Source organism: Formica exsecta, unplaced genomic scaffold, assembly GCF_003651465.1.
Source record: "Formica exsecta isolate Colony F162 unplaced genomic scaffold, ASM365146v1 scaffold236, whole genome shotgun sequence".
In the NCBI taxonomy this organism is placed as follows: Eukaryota; Metazoa; Arthropoda; class Insecta; order Hymenoptera; family Formicidae; genus Formica; species Formica exsecta.
Genome location: NW_021849640.1, coordinates 996,994 through 1,023,054, shown reverse-complemented (window position 1 = coordinate 1,023,054; position 26,061 = coordinate 996,994). Strand labels below are relative to the sequence as shown.

General features: G+C 33.5%; 1 protein-coding gene across 6 annotated transcripts in view; it reads left to right on the top strand.

Annotated features, from left to right (window-relative positions):
* Window positions 1-26,061, top strand: part of LOC115235813 (ras-specific guanine nucleotide-releasing factor 2-like) — a 54,728-nt gene that overhangs the window by 8,506 nt on the left and 20,161 nt on the right. For all 6 annotated transcript variants that reach the window (XM_029807838.1, XM_029807840.1, XM_029807839.1 and 3 more), the window contains 2 exons: window positions 18,869-18,975; window positions 24,972-25,119. In XM_029807838.1, the coding sequence (XP_029663698.1) occupies window positions 18,869-18,975; window positions 24,972-25,119 (255 nt within the window). The remainder of the gene's footprint in view (window positions 1-18,868; window positions 18,976-24,971; window positions 25,120-26,061) is intronic.

The window sequence follows — 26,061 nt, the reverse complement described above, 5'->3', positions numbered from 1 at the left end:
GTTAAACGGATAAATCCGAAATGCGTGGAGCAATTAAGGGATTCATCGACGATATGTGGATGCGTGAGATAATAGGGATAGAGAGAGCGTATCGATTTCTGCAAAGGTCACGTGATGCTCGTCGACTTTCCCACTTTTTCTAAAGATATATCGGCCGTTTAGTATTTTCTTTTGGTCTCCTAGACAAGGAGGAAGCTGTTTTTTTCCTTATTTCCACTTTCGTTGCGGCCGATAAATCGATTGCATGCACCTGCTGCGAAAAATAATGCGAGGCTGTAACTCCAGTCGCTTTAACAGCTCGACTTCGTTTAATATCGCAATTATCGCCGATAAGAACTGCAAAGCATACTGAATGTTTCATTGGTTTGTAGAATTTATACGGTTTAGCTTTCAATTCGGTTTGAAATCTGTTTTTAATAGCGCTTCGACGCGAGATTTAACAAAAATATAACTTTCATATATATCTTTTCCATTTTTAAAAATATTTATCACAATTGGAATTTTTGAAAGATAGAATGTTTTAATATTATATGTCTAACGATAAGAAATATATTGAGATAAACATTTTAATATAATATTAAATTAAAATATGTTTTTCAGACCAATCACGCATACATACAAGTTGCTTTATCAAAATACTTTTTAAATGTCTTTTTTAAAGCTAAACTAGAAATACTCAACTTTTCGGTTCAATGCATAGCTCGCGAAATTGAAATTGATTTGCAGTTCTTCTTTTAGCGAGAGTAAGTACGAAATCAACATGAGCCTTGACGATGTCGCGTCACGTAGTGGCCGCCGCAAGGACATCGTTCTTCTTGTGTCCCAGTATACTCGTTCCATTTTACAACCCCATTGTCATCGACGATGGCGTAGTAAGCCTCCTACTGGATGCAACGACGCAGGCCTGTTATGCGTCTCTTTTCTAAAGACGTGACGCGAAGACTGCGTCTCTCCCTGCCGCACATCTTTTTCGCAGCTGGTGCAGCGGAAAATGTGTTTACTCGGCAAACGTAAATTATTTAAAGACCTCGGTGGCCGTTTACGAGCAAAGTGGCACACGTCGCGGGTCACAATAAAATGAAATTATCCGATACTTTGATACACCGCGCGTTACTTCTTCATGATTTTCTCGTACTCGACTGGAAACTTTTGTTTTAAGAATATAGTTTATTTATCTTCCGGAGGATAATATACGTCTGAAAATATAGATAAATAGTAACATTTGCTATACAAGTTGTATTTGAGTGACTTTTACATGGAATGTCCATTTATTAGCATATTTGAATAAATATCAAAAATCGATATATAATATCGATTCAAATATTTTTCATCTGCTTCATTTAACGCGCTTTAAATACAGATATCTGTCAAATTAATATCGGATGATAATATTCTAATTTTGTACACACACATGTATATATATATATAAATATCGATTCAAATATTTTTCATCTGCTTCATTTAACGCGCTTTAAATACAGATATCTGTCAAATTAATATCGGATGATAATATTCTAATTTTGTACACACACATATATATATATATATATATATATATATGTACGTATGTATGAATATACATATGCATATATGTAAAAATATTATTACAATATTGTTCGTACAAATTTCATCCCACACGGGTACCACAGTTCTCGGTGATCCGTGAACCATGGATCGAGGAAAGAGTAGCTATAGCGAGAATATTTTTTTTGTTATTGTATAAATAGCGCAAAAATGTTTTCATTTCGTAAAATGTTGTTCGATTTGTCACAATACAACAGGATTTGGATAAACACATGCTGAAAATAACGGAAGCGTAAAAAATATACATTCTGAAAATATTGAACTCCCCCGCGAGTGTCGAATGCGTTAATTGAGTAAATGTATGTATATTATATTTTCATTCGAACGTCGGCAGTCTATTAACCACATATTTATCCAAACCTTTCCCAACTGTTGTATACATAGTTCTATTGCATAATATTTCAATTTGTCAAATACGGTGACAAATCATAATGTGAATTGCTAAATTATGTGGATAACGATTGGCGTATTCAAATTATTTTATGAACACGCTCGCGTTAAATGAGCTTCTCATTTCCAGTTGGCTATTCTCGAGTTAATATCGCTGTTTAAATTAAGTTGCGGGAAAATGATAGAGTTATGAAAATACAAAGCGCTAGAGTTGATGGGATGAATAGTCGTCCAGATGCATCGCAGTTTCGGTGTGCTGTACTATGTGCAGAACGTGTTTTCGCTTCAGGTCGCGTAAGCGAAATATGCTTGAGTCCTCTTTTACGAAATAATTTCTCTTGACATGTAGAAAAATTATTAATAATTCGCAAAATGTATTAATTGCAATAGTACATTATTATTATTATTATTATAAATTATTGATTTATTTATGATAAAGTCAACTATCATTCTAATTTCAATATCTCAATCACTAATCGCTTCTGAATAATCTGATTTTAAAAGTAGCTATAAAAATATTTTTAAGATTTGAGAAATTTTCACGGATTTTCGCAGGATTTTTCTGTCTGTTTAAGTTTTGTATTATCATATGTGCTGTCGCGACCTTAAAGCATGGACAAATATGGATCTTCTTATCTGAGAAGCCACGTACTGGAATATTCTGTCTGCCTGAGGCAACCGTTTTGGATTTCTTGCATTATCGAACATTGTTGTTTGTTCAACAAACAAGATATTTTTCTTTCGTAAAAATGACTCGGTTGTTTGTCATCGAGCGTTAAGCAATCGGTTCGTATTCTTCGATGTTTCCCTCATATTAATGGATTTCGCGATTAACTTCTAAAAAGAACAGCCATTTGATAATAAGTTTGTAATACGATAAAGGGAAAAGTAATAGTGTCTTGATTAATTATTCGTGCAGTCGCGTTTGTGAGGGATATCGAAGTAACTTAGCAGTTATCGTTTTATTTCAAGCTCTACTTTTTGATTACCATGATTGAATATCCAAGTTACATTCTGTAAGTACAACCACACACATACATACATACACACACATATACACGACAGCTAAAAAATAGCTTTTAATAAATTATATTTCCCACTGTGGCGCAGTAGTAACCGAGATGCTCTTTATTCGTTCATGCTTGCGACGAGGTCAAGGATGGTGACGCTATATCGAGAGGAGTGTGAAAGTTAAATCCGACGATTCTTAACATTAATAACGATGCCGAACGCACGTTGAAGGGTAATCGATACCGCCGTAACAGCGCAACGCGAAAAATTAACGCGGAACGACAATGCCATTCCGCTGTAACGTGTCAAGCGCAATAAAGTCATAAACTCCCCACATATTTTCGACGTTTTTTCACTTGTCGCTACGATTTAGCTTTGTGAGTGCTCGAAACTTGAGCGCTGTAAATTCACAGCCAGCTTTTCTCGTCTACTCGAGTGGTGAAATAATAGAACAAGCTGTGCTCGGCTTTAGATAGATAGAGAGAGAGATAGAGAGATAGAGAGATAGAGAGAAAGAGAGAGAATAAAACAAGCCAAAGAGAAGCCATTACATAGTTGGAAGACGATGAAAAACGAGCGAAATCTGTTGACGGACACACGTGTATGCTATATCGCGAGATTTTCATATACATGTTACCGAGAAATATGCAAGTTAAAACGGAGGGCAGAAGCGCTTCAATTTCCCCTTTTTATGGAATCACAATTTTACGCGAGAAATCAATCTCGAGGGTAGTTCTTTTGATCTTGTGAGATTTCGAAAATGGATCTGGCAGATTGATCAGTATTCGCTCCTCTGGAATTGATTGTATTATTAAAATATACATTTGCGGAAGCAAAATTGTCCTGTGAAAAATTGGTTAGTTAGATTTGATGAAATTTTATTTTAGTATTCTAGCGAAATATGTAATTTTCGATAACCAGAAAAAACGATTCAAATATATTGTGGACTCGTTTCCTGTTATCATATCCTTTGATATAAAATAACAAATAATTAATTTTTATCAAATGCAATAAATTCCTTTTTTGTTAATATTTCCAAGTCAAAATCTCGCGTTTAAAATACACAAAAAACGTAATACGATTTGTGCATATGCATAATCGTTTGACACAACGTAATCGCCGTGACAGGTCACGGTAAATTGTCCGTTAATTGATTTTCGAAGAGAAGTCTCGTAACAATCGTCGCGACGCTCTGTAGGGACCGAAAACCGACGGTATACGCGCAGCTCGTGATGTGCATGCAAAGCACGTATTAGCGTAAATGTATTCGTTGCATTTGCGGCGCTTTAATTCGTCGATTGCCATGCCAGGCGCACGATGACAATTGAACAGGTGCCGCAGGAAAGGGCTCGAAGGGCCGCATGTTGCGACACATCAGTTGCACACACGTCGCTCTCGTCCCATCTGTTCTTATCGCGTCGATTCGCATCGACGATAACTGCCGTTCATATTACCTTCATTCCATCTCCTTCTCTCTCCTCGTCACCGTAAAATTAAATCCATTCTCGTGAATATATAACGGGTTAAATTCAAGCCGCGTCAGCGACGTAGAAACTTGACGCTTTCTCTCGAGTGAGCGGGAGGTCAAGCGTGACTCAAATGCTTTTCTCTACGCTTTTTCGTACATCTCTGTGAAACGTCAAAGAGCCTCGTTTGACTCGTATAAATATTCCCCGGATGCATCTACAAATATTCAAATCAGTTTGTTTATGCAGTGATTATATTATATACGGCAGACGAGCATGCTCATTTTACACTGTATATCTTATCGCTATGCCAAATATTTCATTTCACGAAATGATGTAAAAGCCGATCGTGTGTTAGCTACATGTATATTTATTGGCATCGCAAGTCCGATTATGGGAAATCGCATAAAATTGGCATTATTATTGAAAGAGGGAGATATATATTTCATGAAATATTGTATTAAATATAATTACGAGCTTCGCGGTATTTATGCTGCTCGCAGACAAGGTTTCGCATGTTAATTAACTTTTGCGAATTAACAATTGTCGATGCCCGATATCCGATATCCGGCACGATGGAATCACATCGAGCTCGCTAAGTATCGACAATCCGCGCCGATGTACATCAGATCTATCAATGATGCTTCGCGATGCTCTTGAATGAATCCATCACCAACTACGAAGATTAATGGATAACAACTATCCGAGCGAGATTCACCATCAATACGCAATGACGTTGTCGAGTACTTGGTTCAACGATCGATACTGTTTGCGTTTGATTGATTCTCAAATTAATCTTATACCGATATATCTCTTTCTACCGTACATATTTAAAATTAAATTTATATATCAAAATAGAAAATTATATTCGAATAATTTATATTTATAGTCGATTATCGAATTTATTTGTATTCATGTGCTATTTTCTATTCAACATTAATTCTAGGATCCAAAGTATTTGTGTGTATTTCATCACAAGAGATACTCTATATAATGTAACTTTTCTAAAAACCAATAATGTTGCTCATCTAAGTGCGGAAGTGATACGCAATTCATAAAAATTTTCTTAGAACTTTAATACGGTCGTGGCAATCGACAAGATTCTGATTCGTTGGTGAGGGGTTTACGATCAAAGCAAAATGAAGGACGTATTTCGAAGAGATAAAACGCCCCGGAACCGAAGTACTGAATTTTACATCGGTCTCTTTCCGACTGTTCTGTTGTATGGACACGCGCGGAATAGGGCCACGGGGTAGAGGCGTCAAGATATACCGGCGAAAGAGGGTCAGAGGGGCATAATGTGTGGGGGGGGGGGGGGGGGGGGGGTCGGGAGAGAGAGAGAGAGAGAGAGCCATGGAGCTTTATTTGAGACCGACGTCGCCTGTTGCTGCGCTTCATGTATGTACACAGTCACACAAGCACGAGTCGGTTTATATATATATATATATATATATATATAAGCCCGATGTTCCATCTGCTTCTTTCTATCTCTTCATCCTCTCTCTCTCTCCCTTTCTCTTTCGCATAAGCGTCAACCACCACCCTTCGTGTGTCCCTCCCACGGCCTTATTCTCACCCTCATCCTTCCTCCCTCTTCAGTTGCCGCACTGCTTTGGGCTCGATGTTGCTGGTACCATCGCGGCAACTGGCATAGCATCAGAAGGGATGAATCGATTCTGTTTCTAGCTAAAAATAAGCTTCTCATGGGAGCTTACCTCGCGCAGAGCAGCATCCACGCCGTTTATCTCTTATCTTCCTCCGTCCCTCCTTCTTCATATTTCTCATTCCTTTCGCCTTCGCTAATTACATTTTTGTGGATTCACCTAGAATTTAAAATCAAATTTACATGCATTTTCTTGTGACATCTAGCATAAAAACGTATGTAATTAACGACTTGTCATTTTCTCGCCGTGTCGTTAATTATACGCCACAGACCATTTTAACCATATTTTCTCGGCGTATCGTTAATTAGCACATATCATTTAAACCATATTTTATTAACTTTATTAATAGCTGATTTCTTTCATTGAAAGATTGTATGTGTATATATAGTTTCTTATTATTTAACTGTTTTTATCACTTTTTAATATATAAATATATCATATCTATTTTTTAGAAAATTTTAAAAATTGAATTTTTTTACTAATACATTGCAAAAACATGCGTTCAAATTTTCCTTAATTATATTTTATTTTTTTATATTCTCACATGCTAATTTTATTTGCCTATTAATATCTACATTTTTCTTATCCGCCCTCTCTAGCTGTTCCCAGAATGGCGATAAATGCTTCTCTTAGTCTATCTCTATCTTTCTGTCATGACGCTATGAGCAGTCGGATCAACTGCATCCGGCTTTCCCGGGAGGACACTAATTTGTGTTCATTATGGAAATACATCCGATAGCGCTAGTGCACCGTGCGAGGATTGACAGAAGGTGCACAATGCGCGGTCATTCGACAACAATACATTGAAGGTCCGTTGAGAACTCAAATGCTCGTCAATTAGATGATTTCAAGCGAGAATACCTCAGTGGCAGCGAGATGTATTGTAGTTAAGATTAACGGCGGTTCCATAGGGCAAGATATGGATCGTAGGTGAGTGCCGGTCTCACCGGGACGAAATAAATTGCGAGAATTTAAACAATGTCTACAATAGGAGCAGTCGACAGACTCTCTTGTAGAATTGCCGTTTCTCGCATGAAGCTTCATCCGTTATCATATAGCTATTAGCGTCCCGTTACTAGGACATTTCTTCCTTAATTACAATATCGGCTATTATTTTACGGGTATTTAAAAAATATTTTGACAAATATCTTTCTCTATAAAAAAAATATTCTACGAGTACCGTTTTTTTTCTAAACATAAAATAATTTATTGTTTATATCTTGATTGGTGCAATCAATCCTAAAATTCTTCCAGATACATTTGCAATTGCAAAAGCAATAATATAGTGTAATATAATTATACGTAAAATTATAAAGATACGAGAAATAATCTTTCGCTTTAATATTTACAAAATGCTGATCTTATATTTCTAACTGGTAAATGTTTGGATTAGCTTACACCTCATGGATCGTTTTTATTTTTACATATATTGTAGAGAGTATATTTCTAATACACGCTTTGAATTTTGTGGCTCTCTCTTCTGGTTCCAGAGATATGCGATTTTGAAGTATCATAATTTTCGTATTTATTTGTATCATCTTTTCGTTATATTCTACTTGCATGTTTATATTTTTAAATCAGAAATAGGTTTGGATTAGGTTATTCCGGAAGTGGAGCTCCCCCGTAGGGGGGCGGAATCCACTGCGTCCACGCATACACTTTTCCATCCAAACAACAATTGTGAGGTGGACCTCGCTTCACTTTGTAAAATATATGCGTGGACACAGTGGGTTCCGCCCCTCTTACGGGGGGGGGGGGGGCTCCATTTCTGAAAGATATAACTTAACTCAAACCTATTTTCAGTTTTAAAAATAAAGTTGGGTTGTTAAAAGCTATTAACAAACTACGAGAAATAGGTGAAACACATTATTGACAAAATATTCATGACCGTGTACCCATCCCATAAATGTAAACAAATACTTTTTCGTTTGCTCTACAACAAATACAACGTAAATAAACTTCACTTTTCTTAATATTACTTTATAATATCGGAGAAAAAGAATTAAAACTATGAAACTTTAAAATCGCATATCTCTGGAACCAGAAGAGAGCGCCACAAAATTCAAAGCGTGTATTACTTAGGAATGTACCCTCTACAATATATGTAAAAATAAAAATGATCCGTGAGGTGTAAGTTAATCGGAACATTTACCGTATTGCAATTATATTGCCGCAATTAATCATAATTTAAATGATATACTAACGTAAAGATCAAACTTTACTTAGTAATTTGACATTTTCAATGTATCGATTATGATACGGCTATGTTATAATATTTGCTTTTGTAATAAGTATTACAATCATAAAATATATGTTTATTCTGTACCGATACTCCAAAATGTAAAATAATTAGTATTTTATCAATATTAAAAGTTCTGTATTTAAATTATAATCGTATTATGGATGCAGAGATTATATACTATGCACAGATGTCCCATAATCTGTTTTTATATATGATTCATTTACATCAAGTAAATAATATAAAGATTATTCCGTACAATATATTTACATTTAAAGAGTTTCATACAGAAAATAAATATTATATTAAAATTGCAACTTACGGATAAATGTTTATTTTTTTGTCTAAGGTTTTATAATATACAAAATGAAATACAAGATTGTTTTTCTAAATCAAGATATTTACAGACTATATTATAAAAAAAAAAATATTCACGTAATCTATAGATTTACAGAAACGTATACACATTTGAAGGTATTCTGGATACACTAATTAAAGGAGTTCTAAATCACTTAGTGTCAATTATAAATTGATGATTATAAAACCAAGTATTTGGCCAATTGCATTCATTGATATTATATTTTTCGTTGAACAGTTAGTTTTTTAACAGTGTTATTGACAGTTTTAATTTTCCACATTTTTATTTGTTATACACAAGAATGTGAGCGACTTGTAGAATTTCGTTAATTAATGTCCGCTAAATCATGTCCCAAATTGGGATATAATTTCTTAATTTATTATTATAGCTATATATTTTTTTATCCAATTTTCCGTAGCGAGAAAGTCTTTCTTTGCACTGAAAACATCTCATTAATTTTTTTTTGCGTGTGCGTTGCGAATTTATTAACTCGGTCAGAAATATACACATATATACGCGACCACATAGTATAATATTTCAATATTTTTATTATTTTCACGATATAATATATTCATATATGTGCGTACATAATTCAATAACTCGTGAACGTTTTTATAAACTGAATTTCCATTATTTTTAATTCGAATAAATTAGAACGTGAAAATGCTACGAGAGCTAATAACCAATCGCGTACACGGTTATTGCGTGCGTAACTTTATATGCGCGTGTGTATTGGCTGATCGAATAAGCAGAAGCAAGTTTGTGACCTAAAGAGAGGAAGAAAAAATGTATTATTTCCCCCCGCTCCTTTTTCTCTTGTCAAATATTGACCCACAGCATTCATCTCAATTTCTCTCTGACCGAGGAGGGATCGTGGATGTCGGTGCGCGCAATTTACCTTTATTATGTGCGAGACCAGAATGGTGAATTAGAAAGAGTTGTAACTCTTTGTCCTTGTTCATTTTCTTTGCCCAGTTTTCACTTTACATTAACAATAATAAGTAAATTTTGCGATTTCTATTTTGTTCCATTTGTTGAGTGTTCCATTTATCGTTTACCGAATTACGTAATACCTCGATCGGAAGCGTAGGTGTTGTCTAATAATAGTAATTTTGAACTCTCTCCCTTTCTCTCTCGCAGAAAACGTCTATTGAATCTCTGATTGACGAGGTGGAATATATCGGAAAATGGTATTGTTCGAATTGCAATGCACCTGCACGTTTACAGAGGCGAATGGCGGAAATATCTGGAAATATCGCGAGGTTTTGACGCGAATGATTTTATTGAGGATTCATCTCACGTGCGAAAATCTATAAAACAACCCAAACATGTGCAACAAATCATGCTTTGCGATTTTGCGATAGTTTGTAACATTATGTGAAATTTCTGGAAAATCTTGTTATATGCGATAGTTTGTAACTTTATACAAGAAATCCGTTGAGCTTAGAGAATGTGAGTTATGTGACTCTTTATTAATAATTTTTAATTTTACGTAGAAAGAGTCTTTAATTTTAAGCTTTTAGAAGAAAATAATCCATTTATTAAATTAAATAAAATGATTAGATAATTTTTATTTTGTCATAAAATAGTGTAAACCGCTCATGAGTTCGAAAAATGGAGTCCTTAATTTAACGTAACCGTTTATGAGCAGAAATAGTTTTTCGCAAAATTATTAAATGTGATAGAGAGAATTTTTTACAAAGAATAAAAAGTATTCAATTTGTAAAAATTACAACGTGTAAGTTTTGTTCATTATGAATTCTCTAATTTACAGTGAACATTAAAAGGCACCGCTCTTTTGCCTTCGATGCGGATTAACTTTTGTTTCTTCTGTTCGGCTTGAATTTTGAAAACAGCAGTTATTTTTTCTCGTATAATCTTTCGCGTATAATCTTTCCTTATACGTTTTTGATATATTCATTTTTCAACTCGCGGTGTCGGTTCTTTCATTCGCTTACGTAAAGATACCTCGTGTATTCGTTTCTTTATTATTTTAAACTTGTTTTCGGTTTTTCACGTGCACGGCATATAAAAATTGCATTTAGAGACGGTCGGGCGACCCTCGAATGGCTGTTCTAACTTAAAAATTCAGAAGTACGAGCACAAACCTTTCAGCAGGGATTCATACCAATGTAATATTGATGCCATACTTTATATGTACAAAAAAAAACTTTTTATATTTATTCGCGAGAACGAAAAAACAACAATCGACAAATTGTATCCGTAGCATTTTACGAAAAAAAATTGAATTTATTGAAATTATTTTAATTTTTAACCCACGGGTTACAGTAGTATCCTGAGGCTATCAAAAATGGGTCAAATTTAATTCGGTTTGCTTTTTGATGCAAAAACCTTTTGCGTAAAATATGGATAATATTTTACAAAAAAGCATATCTATTTTTATAAATATAAATATATATGACAATATAATGGAAAACAAATGCGAAATATCTTTTGATGGCATTTTATCTCACAATTAAAGCGTGCGAAACGCTGAGAAAAACAATAGCAGACTCTTATAACTTTGTACTTTTGTTATTTTTCTATCGTCATTGGTTTATTTTTAATTTAATTTGACCTATACCCATTTTTTTTTTTATTATGTAATACTTTGTGTGGCTGAAGAGACATAAGTTTAGTGTCGAATCGCCCTACGTTATGTCATTAAATTGTGATGGATTATATCATATTTTATATTAGATTAATTCAAACGACCTTATTATTCTCTGCTCGAATTGGCCTTTAATTAATATTTATAAAAATTTTTTTAATACTACGAGCTTTGTTCGCCACATTTATTGAAATACCTTCTTTTATTGAATCTATTTTGACCATTTTATAATAAAATCATTGATTTGTATAAATTCTTTGAGCTCTATATTGGTAAAACATTTCATTAGAGTCCTTTTTTGGATGCTATACTGGTATATCAAATGTCTAAATATCTGTATTTCACCTCAATATAGGATATTTTATCAAAGAGAATTTGATGTTTTTGTCGTTGATCATTTCAGCATGTGATGATTTAACGAGACCATATAGCCAATTATGGCATATCATTTGCAGGCATTAAAATCCGCTTGTATGCTTCGAGAATTGGGAAACTAAATTTAATAAGATGAAAGGGTTCCTATATACAGAATGTTCCGTAATAACCGTATCACCTCTCGTATGCAGGTGAAACCAAGAAGAAAAGTCCTTTACCATTTTGCCATTTTTGTAATAATTGTTGAGAAATTAATTAAAAAAGATCGATCAATTCGCGTGAGTATAAGAGCGCAGTAAAAAGGGGCAACCCATTGATGTGTGGTTACTAGGACACGAGAATCCATAGTTATGTACCGCTCGTACGTAACCGTTGTCATCTGTAGAGTGCTCCTCCTAAAATTTCGTCTAAAATTGCGCCTAGCGACCGCAAACTTTTGAGTTGTCTCCGGGCCGTTCTTCCTCGCTGCGTGCTTATACTCACGCGAATTGATCAACCTTTTTTAATTAATTTCTTTATAATTATTACGAAAATTGCAAAATAATAAAGGACTTCTCTTCTCGGTCTCACCTGCTCTACTTGCATAGAGAGATGATACGGTTATTATGGGACACCCTATATTTTATATCGCAGAACATCCTTCTCTTTGTGGATTCCATGTGGATTCGGAACGAGACGAGCAAATGCCTGCTTATTAAATGGGTATTAAACTCTCAATCTGAAAGAGATTACTCTCTCAAAAAGAGATCACTATTAACGCGCGATCTCTTTCATCAAGTAGCAGATAATTTGCAGCTAGTGCTTATTTACGCCGTGCCAAGACTCAATGAAAGCGATAGATTTACAATTTGTAAATTTATGTCATAGTGCGATCGTAAGGCTCGATATAATTCTAGATTAAATCGTAAACTCAACCTTGACATAAATCGAATATATGTTGAAGATTCTCCGCTTCAAGGATTGCTGCATATTCCAATAACACGCTCCTCATTATCGTTTAATTATGTTTAATTTACTACAAAAAGCAATGCAATAGAGAGACTAACCGATTTTAGACGTGTAATATTCAAATGAAGATATGGAATCTTGGTTAAATGGAGTTAGTTAGTTAGAATTCTCTGTGCTAACAGAATCAGGTAGAATTTATTATGCGCCGTCTAATCTAAATGTAAGTTGATACGAGTTTCATCTTGATAAGAGAGATAGATAGTAACTGGCAAGAGGATCCTGTGTCATCGTCGGATAAATTATCAGAGCAAGACACTTCCTCTGTATAGGATCTCTCGACAGAAATCGTCCTTAAATAACTGCGAATATGTCCGAGTAGTAAACTCCCCGTAATTTCTGATATCCGCCGGTCGTATGATGGATTGCCAGCTTAACATTGGCTTACTATGCATAGCTGAGCCGATAATTCGAATGTCTCCTCTTTTAGTATGAACTATAATAATGTCAAATAATATAAAGATTTATCAAATTTCTAGGATAATAGCTAAATGTTTGAATGCATGTGTGTGACTTTTTTAATATTTCTAAAATAAATTTTTACCAAAGAGGGATACCCCCTTATGTATAAAAATGTGCACTAATTAATGACACTTTTTCTAATCTTCTTTTTTTTTTTTAATATTCGAAGAGTTTCTGAGATTTGTAATTTAAATCGACAAATGTAAAATTTCTTAAATTTTAAAAAATAATTTATATATTTGAATTTGCAACTTTGAGATTAGTATTTAGAGCGATTTGTATTAATCCTGACGTAATCAATTTCATGTGACATATGTGGAATGCCTAAATAAAACGGTATCAAAGATTATTACCGGCGTGTTACATTAGAAAGTCAAAAGCCGCATTGTGTAAACGTTAATTGTAATAGTGTCGAAAAAATTCTACTCGAATGAGTCGCGCAATCGTCAGAAACGCAGAGATAAATTTTTCCTATGTGAGTAGTTTCGTGAGCAAAGAGCTCGTCAAATACACGTGGGAACTACAGTACGTTTACGGCCTTAGTGTTATTTTCGTGTCCCCAGGAGACCTTCTTTCAAACGCGCTCCTTTTTCCGGAGTTCTCGTATCACCGTTAAATCCTCACGTCTTTTAGAAACCAGAGAAGAAAGTTTCCCGAGCAAAGAATCATCTTGATCGATTACGACGTTCTTCTTACAGGGTAAAAGAGAAGGCATCACACAATGACTTTTCAGTCGCGCGTTCCTTTTATGTGGTATTATTAAAAAGTAAACAGTATTAATGAGTTCGAATTAAATTTGACTTTGTATAATAAATTAGGTTTTTATGCAAGAAAAAAATATTGCGACAGGAAACTAAAAATTAAAAATATTATAAATTTAAACGAGAAAACGACATTTAATATTCTGTAATTTATATAATCCTCGGCGTCCCAATAATCTATCAGATAAAATCTTGAGAAAAAAATTTATATATAATTTAATTTACATTTTCGAAAATGTATCAATTTACATAAATTTGCGCGATAATAATAATATAAAATTATGCAAAATGATTCATNTCATTCAAATTGTAAAGTCTACAAGAAATCTCGCACTGTGCGAGAATCAGTTTTGCAGTTTATGATAAATTTTTATGACCAAATTCCAAAGAAATATGTATCCATAGATGCAAAAACGGTGTTTAGAGTACACTGTAACGTGAAGTTATATGCGAAAGCACTATCGCAATGCAAGAAAAAAAAATGCAGCTGTCGGAAACTTAGAATATATATTTTGCTAACTCTGCCCTACATTCTTGTAATATAGCACGACAGTTAATTTAAATTTAACGCGAGAAGTTTCATGATGCATAAAACATTCATCTCAAATTCTTAATTAAGTAAGATGTAAGTATGTGAATTTATTGTGATCTTGTCGATAATTGCGGTGTATCTTTGATCGTAATATCTTTTTACATTTTTACAAAATTCTCTTTATACGGATCTTTTATTTCGAACACATGATATTTCTATGTTTCTTTTCTGATTGGACGTTAAATCGATAACAATCGACATGATCGCTTAAATTCTCATCTCTTTTTCCTCAATATTAGCAATTTGCTTAATATTAGCAAAGTAGACAATAAGTAAAATATCCATTGCATAAATGGAATAAGTTTTATTCTTATTTGCCTCGAGTACTAAGAAAACAGTAGAACGAGCGATTTCTGGCCAGATCTGCTCGTTTTTATTATGAAAAGATATTAGGTTAGTAATATAATGGTAAAAGATAGAATCGCTCTTAATTCATTTATTTTTTACAGGGAATCGATAAAATATTCTCTATCTCAAATATATAATGGATTGTCTGAATGACCGATATCTTTAGACATCGAAAATCGATAGTGCTAACTAATGGCGTTTCCATAATTGAAACTGTTCTCCGACTGTGTTCCGCGTTCAAAGTAATATGATAGAAACCACTTAGTTCACTCGGACTTAGTCCTTCTCGGCTATATGGGTCATGAATATTCTCACTCGGATAGTCATTGTTATTACACCTGATTTCATTTACAATTGGCCCGTTGCTCATGTCGCGTGCACATACGGACTGACAATGTATCGCGCGAGCCTTTTGTCGCCGGGTACAATAGAACGTTACAATCAATGCAGACAAAATGTACGTCCCACTAACCAGTGTTATAGCGCAGAACCAGTAAACGAAGCTTAAGTAATATCAATGTGCTTTAATTAGCTGTATCTCTTGTGAATGCTCAGACACACGCATACCAATTATGCTCATAATGATACCATAAAAAGCTGATGTATGGGAGAAGTAAATTTGGAGCATAAAACTTATCAATTGATTAATGTTTTATTAAGCCATGCTTCTTTATCGCGATTTATTCATATTTATTTTTAAAAGGGCATGTTAAATCGATACTCGAATGTATCAAAATGATCGGCTATCTATCATATAAATATAAAGACATGATACGGTGACACCATATGGTGCATGAAATAGAAGACGGAATAAAATTAGACGAAGACGATTCCACCCTTATTGAGCAACTGATTGAATTTTAACTGATTTATCTCCGAATCGCTTATCGGAGCAAAATCGAGAATATCACGCGAAAACGCGACGAACCATATTCGATACGCTGAAAATCGACGCATTAATGTGTGCTCAATGCATGAAATGCGCTTATTACATACGGGTTATATACGACTCGTGACAATGCTTTTACAGTATTATCACGAGTCGTTTGGGTACTTAGCTTCCCCTTCGGGATAAACCTTCCAGGTACTAAGCCCTCCCACCAACGTCAAGGTGTACCCGTTTTAGGAGGGTTATATTATATTATTATATAATTTTGTAATATATATGATACATACATATATATATATATATATATATATATATATATATCTACCTGCACATGGCGGGTGATCCGCGAATTATTATAATTTTATAATATATATGATATATACATATATATATATATATATATATATATATATATAAATATATTTGTAATATTTATTTTATAATTGAGAGATTATATATTGCATTTTATAACATAAATAAACAAATTGAAATTAAAGATAAATATTCGCGGATTACAATATTCTAGAATTTGTCAATTGTTTACATGACAATTTCCGATCGACTAAATCTCGCGATAAACTGCAGTACGTTATATAGTCTAAGAAAATATGCGCTAAACATAAAGTAAATTAATTTATTATTTAGAATAAGTTCAGGAAAATATTTTGTTTTCTAATTTTATATTAATTATTAATTCAACTAATTGTAAATTATTACTTTTCATTATTTTAATACGTTTGATTACTTATTTTAACTAATCTTGCACATGGTTTATTACACAAGTTCAATCTGTCAATCCGAATGACAAATTATATTTAATTCAGCGAAAAATTTAGAATATTGAACGAATTATAGTAGACCTTTTTTAAGCATTATTAGAGTAATAATTATTGTCAACTGTCGTAATCAATTATCGTATCTTATTGCTTAGATTTTTAGTTGAAATAATGGGGTTACGCGATATGGTTCGTGTCTTTTATAAAAGTTACTTTATCATTAATTATAATAATCATGCGTGTGTGTATGTGTGTGTGTGTGTGGGCGAATTATATTTCAATACTTGTCGCGATCGCGTTTCAAATAGGAATTCAACAATATATAGAGTGTCTCGTGCTACAACTTTACTGCTCGAGGATCGCTGAGCAATGATAACAAGGCCTTGCTACGTAAACAATAGCACGCTATATGTTGTCACGATCAAACACAGTTAATTCACATCGCCGAAAAATTTACTATAAAATATATGTATATACACAGAATATATTATGTTTCTTGAATTATATATATATTAATTATTAATTAAACGATTAATATATTATGAGATCTTTCATTACGTTAATCACTCGATCTTGCGATTCGTGTTACTGCGCGATTTTAATTAAAATTTTTTTAAACTTCCTTTTTTATTTGTTAATTAATGCGATTCTCCATGGCATCAAGCAAGCTAAGTATAATTAGTAATTTCTGATTGCGGCCTCATATATGTGACGAGCTCGTTGGTACCGCAAATATTTAATCTGAATACTCTGTCGATCGAAACTGATGTATAACCCGGTTGCCCGGAGAAATCTGTTATCTTTATCGCATTCTAATGCATTATGCATGTAATTAACACCTTTATTTTACATCACCTCAAATTTTAATTAATTAATGTATCGGTTTGCGTTATAAGCTGCGTCCAGAACCAGTATAAGCCGCAAACGAAAATTAGTTAATGCATACTGTGTTGCGAAATAGATATGTAACAGATGCTTTCATTTCAACATGGAATATCAGAATATCAAAAGGTATTAATTCATTTTACGTGAAATACGAATTCAAGAGAAATGCTCTATATTGTCATCACAAAAAAAAAAAACTGACTGCAACTTATTTTGAAAAAGTTAACGCTACTCAGTGTAATTAAATTTATACGTGTTTTAATTTAGAAAACCATTTTTCTTCGCTTTAGTTAATTTCATATATAACACACACGAAAATATAGCGCACTTTCATGTAGTTGCAATTTTCCAGCTAGTTAGTTTGTATAATATGCGGAACGTTTTAATCGTTTTTTTTTTAAATGGCTTTTTAAATTTAAAACAAAATAATTTATCGTATCTCTTCTATGTTCATAAGGTTTATTTCTTTGTTACTAAGATGGTAAATTGCACGCATGGCTGATCTGATACGCAATATCTATCTCGTTAAACGTTAAGAAAATGATAAAAGATATTTTATCGCGCATTCTTTAAAACGCGAATGCTTGTGGCATGAGAGAAAGAACATTCGAGTGAATGCGCCCTGCAAACGCGCTTCGTGAATAGGTAAAAATGACCCGAGAATTTTCTTTGAAAACGTAAAGCGAGGTCCCTTCAGGAAAGACCTTCTGCATGCTTTCCTCGTGGAATGTTGTCGGATACAAACGAGCACCGGATAGAGGAAGCTGCTCGTAATGCACGCGGCGTACGTTGCATTCTAGCCTTTAAATAGTCATGTAAGCTCTTTCACGACGCGCGTAAATACTACTATTTTTTATTTATAATTATTATTCCATATAAAAAAGGCAAAAGATCGCGAGAATGTTAAATTATTTGTTATTTTATATTTATGCATTTGAATGCATCTGAAAACTGCCGTGGTAAACTATACAAAATACGATCGGTGTTTATATCGCACGGTTTTGATTTACGTGAGTTTCAAAGCGCCACGTAGCTAAATGGAATCTTGATAAGGATTTGCATAATTAATATTTCCGTAAGAGTTATCGTGCAAATAAAATCCACGGATAAAACAGAAATAATACTGTCGTAGAGAATAAAAGCAGTTCCTAAGCTTTTTGATTTATGCAAACTTGCGAAGCAGTTTAATGAAATCCGGGAGCAGGTTTCCGGATTTTTACGATATATAAATAGCGAAACGTAGGAATTGAATACGATCAGGGAGGAGAATGCACAGAATGATTCTCGATCGCGATCTCCTCTTTAAAGCGCCGTCGATTTGCTTCCCTACGGTATTTTTCCATGCATACAATGCGCGAATCGAACGATGGCGGAATCGCGCTTTTTGTCGGCTCTGTCGTCATCCCTTCTACACTGGAGATAACTGAATTTTTTACCGTTCCTCTGTTACAGCACTGTTTCGCGATATCGTACAGGAGAGAGAACCAACGGCAATACGAGCTAAAAGCGGCCACAGAGACGGACTGCAAAACATGGATCGATGCAATACGAGAAGCTAGGTAACAAAGGTTCGCGGCCGAATCGAAGATTGGGCCGATTAAAATGACGCACGCGTCGCCTTGATTTATGGAGATTGCGAACAATGCTCGATTTCGTAAATCACTACGATCATTTCAATGACTGAGTGTAACCGCGTTTAAATTTGGGGCTCCAATTAGAATCGCCGTCGAACCGCGGCAGTCTCCGCCACACGGCCGCCGATTACTTTCATTCGCGAAAATCGCGGAAAAACTTTGCCACTGTGGATTTTACAACGCGATAGATACAAACGAATTGATTTCGACGTGCCCGAACATCCCGTCCTGTTTCCGTCCTCTTCGTTAAATCTTTTTTCAGATTTAAATCAACTATACGCGTGGCAGAGAAGATATTCGGTATCCGTTGCGGATTCTCTGAGCCGGAACGAATTAAAATATTTATTCAAATATTTATTAAAATATTTATTAAAATGTTTGATTAAATTATAAGTGATTTCTATTTAATTTTCCGGCATTACACAACGATAGAAAAAAAGTTTTCATTGATCCGGCGTTATAAAAGCAGATGTACTTTCGCGATTCTTTTATCTCGCACATTTGGCATGAATTTCATATATATCTTTAATAACGAATTAGTTTAATCTCCAATCACGCGGTTAATTTATACGCGTTTATTTTATTCAACAAAAAGAGAAATGCACTCTCTTAAACTAAATCAGTGAAAATGCCGCTGATTAAAGCATTGAGAAGATTTCACCTCAGTATTTCATTAACGGAGGAATAAAGCGTGACTATTTTCACTGATCTGTTTTTAGTGCAAACATTCACGCTTGGCATCTCCGTCTTATGTTTCACTGATTTTCTAGGGCAGTGATATTAATTTATTTTGATATAATTAGTATTCAAATTCCGAATTATGTACATATTACATCCCTTTATTCTTAAGATGTCATAAACTCACAATCAGAACATGAACAGACTCTTGATCAAACTCAGATATTTCTTTAACAAAATACACTACTAAAAAAAAATAGGAAACACTTTTCATAGCCTAAAGATTGGGCTATTTTTAAACTGCTGAAACTCGACGAAAAATCATCGTAGACAAAAAATTAAAAAAGCATTTTGAAGCTTGAAGTTTCAACTGTAACGTGATATCAATAGTTCTAAAAAAAATTTTTATTTTCTCATTCCTAGAAAATACAGGTTCAGTTTCAAAATCGTGTAACTCGGTAAAAAAGAAATATAAAAAAATTTAAAAAAAAGCATTTTGTAGGCAAAATATTGTAGTTTATGGAACTTGAGTTGAATTTTTCGAGAGAAATTTTTTTATCGAGCTGCAGAGTGTCAAAAATACATAATTTTAAGGAACAAAACAATGGGTTCTTCTTTAAAGCACAGAACAAGGAAGATAAAAAGTTTTTTAAAAAACACCGATAGCGCGATAAAGTTGAAACTCCAAGCTTCAAAATGCTTTTTTAATTTTTTGTCTACGATGATTTTTCGTCGAGTTTCAGCGGTTTGAAAATAGCTCAATTTTTAGAGTATGAAAAGTGTACCCTATTTTTTTTTTAGTAGTGTATATTGCTCTATAAATTTATCTCATTTCTAATATTGTAAGATACATTTTAAAATATCATTGATTAAAATAACTACTACTACTAACTTTTTTTACAGTGAGATTTTATTGCATGCAATGTTATAACTAAAACACTGTTTATCAGTGATAATACACTGATTCCATTTAAGAGAGCACGAGGTAACAGAATAACTTTCCCATGTATAATAAAATTTGTAACGCAATAATTAACTTTGTTTTCCAGCATGACTCTATTTTATCCACAGTTTATTCTGTAGACCCTACACTTCGTCTATTATTCAGGAGAATTCTCTTAATCTCGTTGATGCACTGATAAATACATTTGCGGGCATCACATTAACATCGGGCCGTCTCAGCCACTACCTCTCTATTAATCCCACTCGTGTAATTTCCTTACATTAACGCCGAAATAATCTTCATCATACTATAATATCAAACGTGCATTAAGAAGCAGGAATAGACTAACTGTAATAGTTGATTGCGGGGAAATGGATATACGCGAGGATGTGCGAAATGAAAATATATTTTACCCTAATTAATATACGTTCATATATGTTAATAATTAATATTAATTAATATACAATCTGTTTAAAACGATAAATTCCACAAAAATAAAAAAATACGGTTATTTAAAAAAGTTTATATCCCCTCTTATTTATTCTTCTTTTTCTAAAATGAAAAACCTAATATTTTCTCCGCTAACAATTTTACAGTTGGTTTGCCTCTGTTTAGGGAAATGCGCATGGGTTACAAATGAGCCCATTTCACCGGTATTTTTTTGTCGCAGGTGTTTCTCGTGAAGAACGTGATCGTTACATTGATGCTTGCAGATGCATCAAATGTCGTTCTAACATCTCATCATCGTGCTGCGTGCGTGATACCATTACGCGAGAAAAAAATGATACTCTTACAGATTCATGTCTTCACTTGACACTTCTCGTATTACTAGAAGGATATTTATATTCCGATCCACCATCGAATCAGGTTTATATCTCATCCTTTGCGTCCCTTTCGCGAATATCTCTACGTTTAATTTTTTAAGTGCTTGAATTAAAATTTGAAGAATTTTTTAAATTAATCGACATTTTTTTTAATTTATTTATTTATTATATGATTTGGAGCAAATTATTACATGTTACTGTATTACATTATTTTTAAATTAAAATACACAAATTTTTGGCGAAAATCAAGTCACACTTACTTCCTTAAACATTAGCTTAATATAAAACATCGTAAACAACATGTTTACATGAATAATGTTTCTTCCTTTGAATATTTCACGATATGAGAAACTATACACCTTCCTTCCGCAATCCTCATTTTACGGGCCGACTTATACACGTTTGCATCCAGACGGAGTGGCTATCTTCTCAGATTACTGCTATGCTGCACCGTAATATGCATAGATAATGATATCCATTACTTCGGCAATTTTGCCGTGTATTCGAAAATATAGGGTTGATACTTCTTCGAGTATCTCATGTCACGCAGAAGGTCGATCGATAGTCGCGATAACTTCTTCATGCAATGTGGACCACGTTTGAGATTGCTTGTTTTGTGTAAACTCAAGCAGACCTTCTCAAAACATTGCAAACTATGAACAAGTTTGTGCTACAATATATATTTGCGCGGCTTGTAAATTTTTATACGTGTATTGTAGATAAAACAATTTAATTAAAATTTGAGTCAGACCGCATAATCTTATAACCTAAATTTTAAAAAAGAAATTTGCAATATATATATTTATAAAAAAAAGGTTGTACAACGTTCTCAAAAATGAAGCAACATATATACATCCTATAGATTAGAATATTGATAACATTCCTTATAATATTGGATTTCAATTTTTTAGCACGAAAAGATATGGTGAATCACTAATGTATCTTTTTTGAAGAGAAATATATGCTTTTATTCCTTGTCTCGAATTTCATCACTCGTCTCGCTTTACTTTCGAAACGATGTGGATACTCGACTCAGTGGTAATCCTGTACCTTCTTTTCGCAAAAATTATGATAATAAGAGGTAGATGTAAATTACACGAGTCAACGAGAGAAATTCTAATGAAATTCATCGATCATCTGTTTGGCGTAATAAAATTTAATAATTTTGTTTGTTACAAGTATAATTTTGGTAAATGTTCGGATTAACTTACACCTCACGGATGTTTTCATTTTTACATATATTGTAAAGAATACATTTCCAAGTAATACATGCTTTAAATTTTGTGGCGCTTTCTTCTGGTTCCAGAGATATTCGATTTTGAAGTATCAGAATTTTCGTATTTACTTGTATCATCTTTTTGTTATATTCTACTTGCGTGTTCATATTTTTAAATCAAAAATAGGTTTGGGTTAGGTTATATGTTTTGGAAGTGAAATCCCCCGTAGGGGCGGGGGGCGAAACCGACTGCGTCAATTTTAAAAGTAAAGTTGGGTTGTTAAAAGCTGTTAACGAACTGCGGGAAATAGGTGAAACACATTATTGACAAAATATCCATGACCGTGTACCTATCCCGTAAAAGTAAATAAACACTTTTTCCACATCTGCTCTATAACAAATACAACGTACATAAACTTCACTTTTCCTAATATTACTTTATAATATATTTGAGAAAAAGCATTAAAACTGTGAAACTTCGAAATCGCATATTTCTGGAACCAAAAGAGAGCGCCACAAAATTCAAAGTGTGTATTACTTAGGAATGTACCCTCTACAACATATGTAAAAATGAAAACGATCCGTGAGATGTAAGTTAATGCGAACATTTACCATAATTTTTTTAGACTTAGTATTAATGCTCAGATAAAGAAAAAAAGTTGATATAATGAAGAGGATTCTTGTTGATTCTGTGAGTAGAAAAATGTGTAGAACTGTATATATAGGTTTGAAAAAATATTGAAGTACTATTTCACAAGAGAACAACGCGTATGATTTAATTAAATTTTACAAGAGAACAACACGTCTAATTTATTCCGCGACTCGTTGTCGGTTGACTACGTGAAACAACAGTACACGGTACTTCGAGAATATTTGATATAAGAAAAAAAAAGAAACGTAAACAATAAAGTGAACAATAGGCAAGGATAGACAATAAGACAATAAGATAAAATGTAAACATAAACGCGACGCGTCCGGATAAATTCGGTTACATGAAGCAAAAAATGTAGGTCTACAGCGATAATATTACAACGTATAGAAACTTAAGGATTATATTTGTAACAAATTAAACATTATCAATTCTGTTACGTTTAAGTAATAGATTTTTCACTAAACATATACAGAGAAAAAAACACATAAAAGTACGAGCATTATATACAAGATTATATTTTCTGTTCGATTTTCTATATTTTCTTTTAAGATAAATGTCCCAATGGCCGGATATGTCCCAATATCCGACCACATGGAAAAAAAATATTTACCCTTTATTTGAACAATTATGAATGAAAATAATAATTATTGTAAAAAAACTCCAACATTTGACGATTAATTGGGGAAAAAAAATAAACTTAATTTAAAATTTTTGTATTAAAAGAAATTGATTAAATAAGCGTGTGTCTAAGGTTAGGCAAAATGATGGCCGATCGTTAACAAATTCGTTAAACGTAAGCATCTAATTAAATAGTATGAAAATTGGATATTTAATTATATTTGTGAATAAATAATTGAATATCTAATTTCAAAAATTAATTAGAAACTCTCTTTGACAAAATTCATCATAAAAATCACAATTAAAACGATATTTTTGAGCGTTCGAAGACTGGTATATTAAAAATACCAGTGGTCCCACTCGCCGGACGTATGTGCAAATAATAATAAAAAAAGATAAAAAGTTATTTGTGACGACCTACGCTTAAACGTCCGGCCACTGGGACATTTATCTTATGTGGGTTCAAATAATTTTTCCCAGCTTAAGGGAATGTTAAACTTTCGATTGACTGCAAATATTTATATTAAAAATCTTTCTAATATTATAAATTGTATTATTTGTGACAACCTACGCTTAAACGTCCGGCCACTGGGACATTTACCTTATTTGTCAAATCCTTCAAAAAATAAAAAAATTATTTTTTTCTTACGGGAAAAGTTTAAAAAATATTTGAAAAAACATAGAATTGTATTGTATATGTATATATATTTTGTTTCGTTATTTCAAACCGTAAAAAATATTTCAAAATTTAGCGAAATTCTCTTTCTCAGTCGCTTCGTGACTGCAGACAAAAAAAATCGTAATTTCATTTCAGTGCGAAATTCCCGGAATGTGCATTTTGTGCAATTTTCCAGGTCATGTACGATATCTAGCGCTTTATTTTTCTTTGTATAATGGATTCGCTTAAATAACGCTTTTAACTGCGGCACATGGAATACAAACGCGTCAAATCGCTAACACGGCTTTCTTTTTCTTGGGTATTGATTCTAGCTTCAACAAATTGTTGCTGCAAAAAGAGGAGCTCGAACAGAAGCACCTGCACCTGTTGCAAATCGTCGAGAGCGAGAAAACGGCTAAGTGGCAGTACACTCAGCAATGTGAAGAATTGGCGTCGGAAATAAAAAAGCTCCGAGCGGAGGTCAGTCATATTAGCCGTGCATATACAGGGTGTCTGATAATAATTGCCCCACCCGTAATGTGCAGTTAGAGCGGATTAAACCGAGCAGGAAAGTCCTTTACCATTTTGCGATTTTTGTAATAATTATTGAGAAATTAATTAAAAAAGATCGATCAATTCGCGCGAATATAAGCGCGCAGCGAGAAAAAACAACCCAAAAGTAGGCGCGCGACAAAATTTTGGGAAGAGTGCTCTACAAATGACAACAGTTACGTACGAGCGGTACATAACGATGGATTCTCACGTCCTAGCAATTACATATCAATGCCGCCCATATCAGGCCATCTTTCTCACCGCGCGATAGTACTCGCGCGAATTGGCCGATCTTTTTTAATTAATTTCTCATTAATTATTGCGAAGATCGCAAAACGGTAGAGGACTTTCCTACTCAGTTTAATTCGCTCTACCTGCACATTACCGGTGAGGCGACTATTATCAGATATCCTGTATATAATTGTCTGATGATATTTCCTTCCGGTAATTCTATTACGCACTTTCCTTCATTTCATTCACTGACCGTATTTCGGTCATGTGAATGCCGTTATTATTGCCCATAACAGGTAGACCAATTTGCTGAAAATCTATCTACAGGAAAATCTTTCATGTTTTAATAATTTACATTTCAGAGATCATAATATAACAGATTATAATATGTGCGGATAAAGCTTTTTTCGCTATTATTCTCTCGGAAACTAATTGAAAAATTATTTTATTCTTTACACGCAGCTTATACTATATTTTTAAAAATATACTCTTTTTTGCGTAATATATATAAAATGTTAGTAATAGAATAATGCTTTCCATAATTTAGATTTGTCAATTTTAATTTATACTGATAACAAATATCGAGATATCTTTGGGCGCACCAAAAATTAAATTTTTATTGATTATTTTAACTCGCAA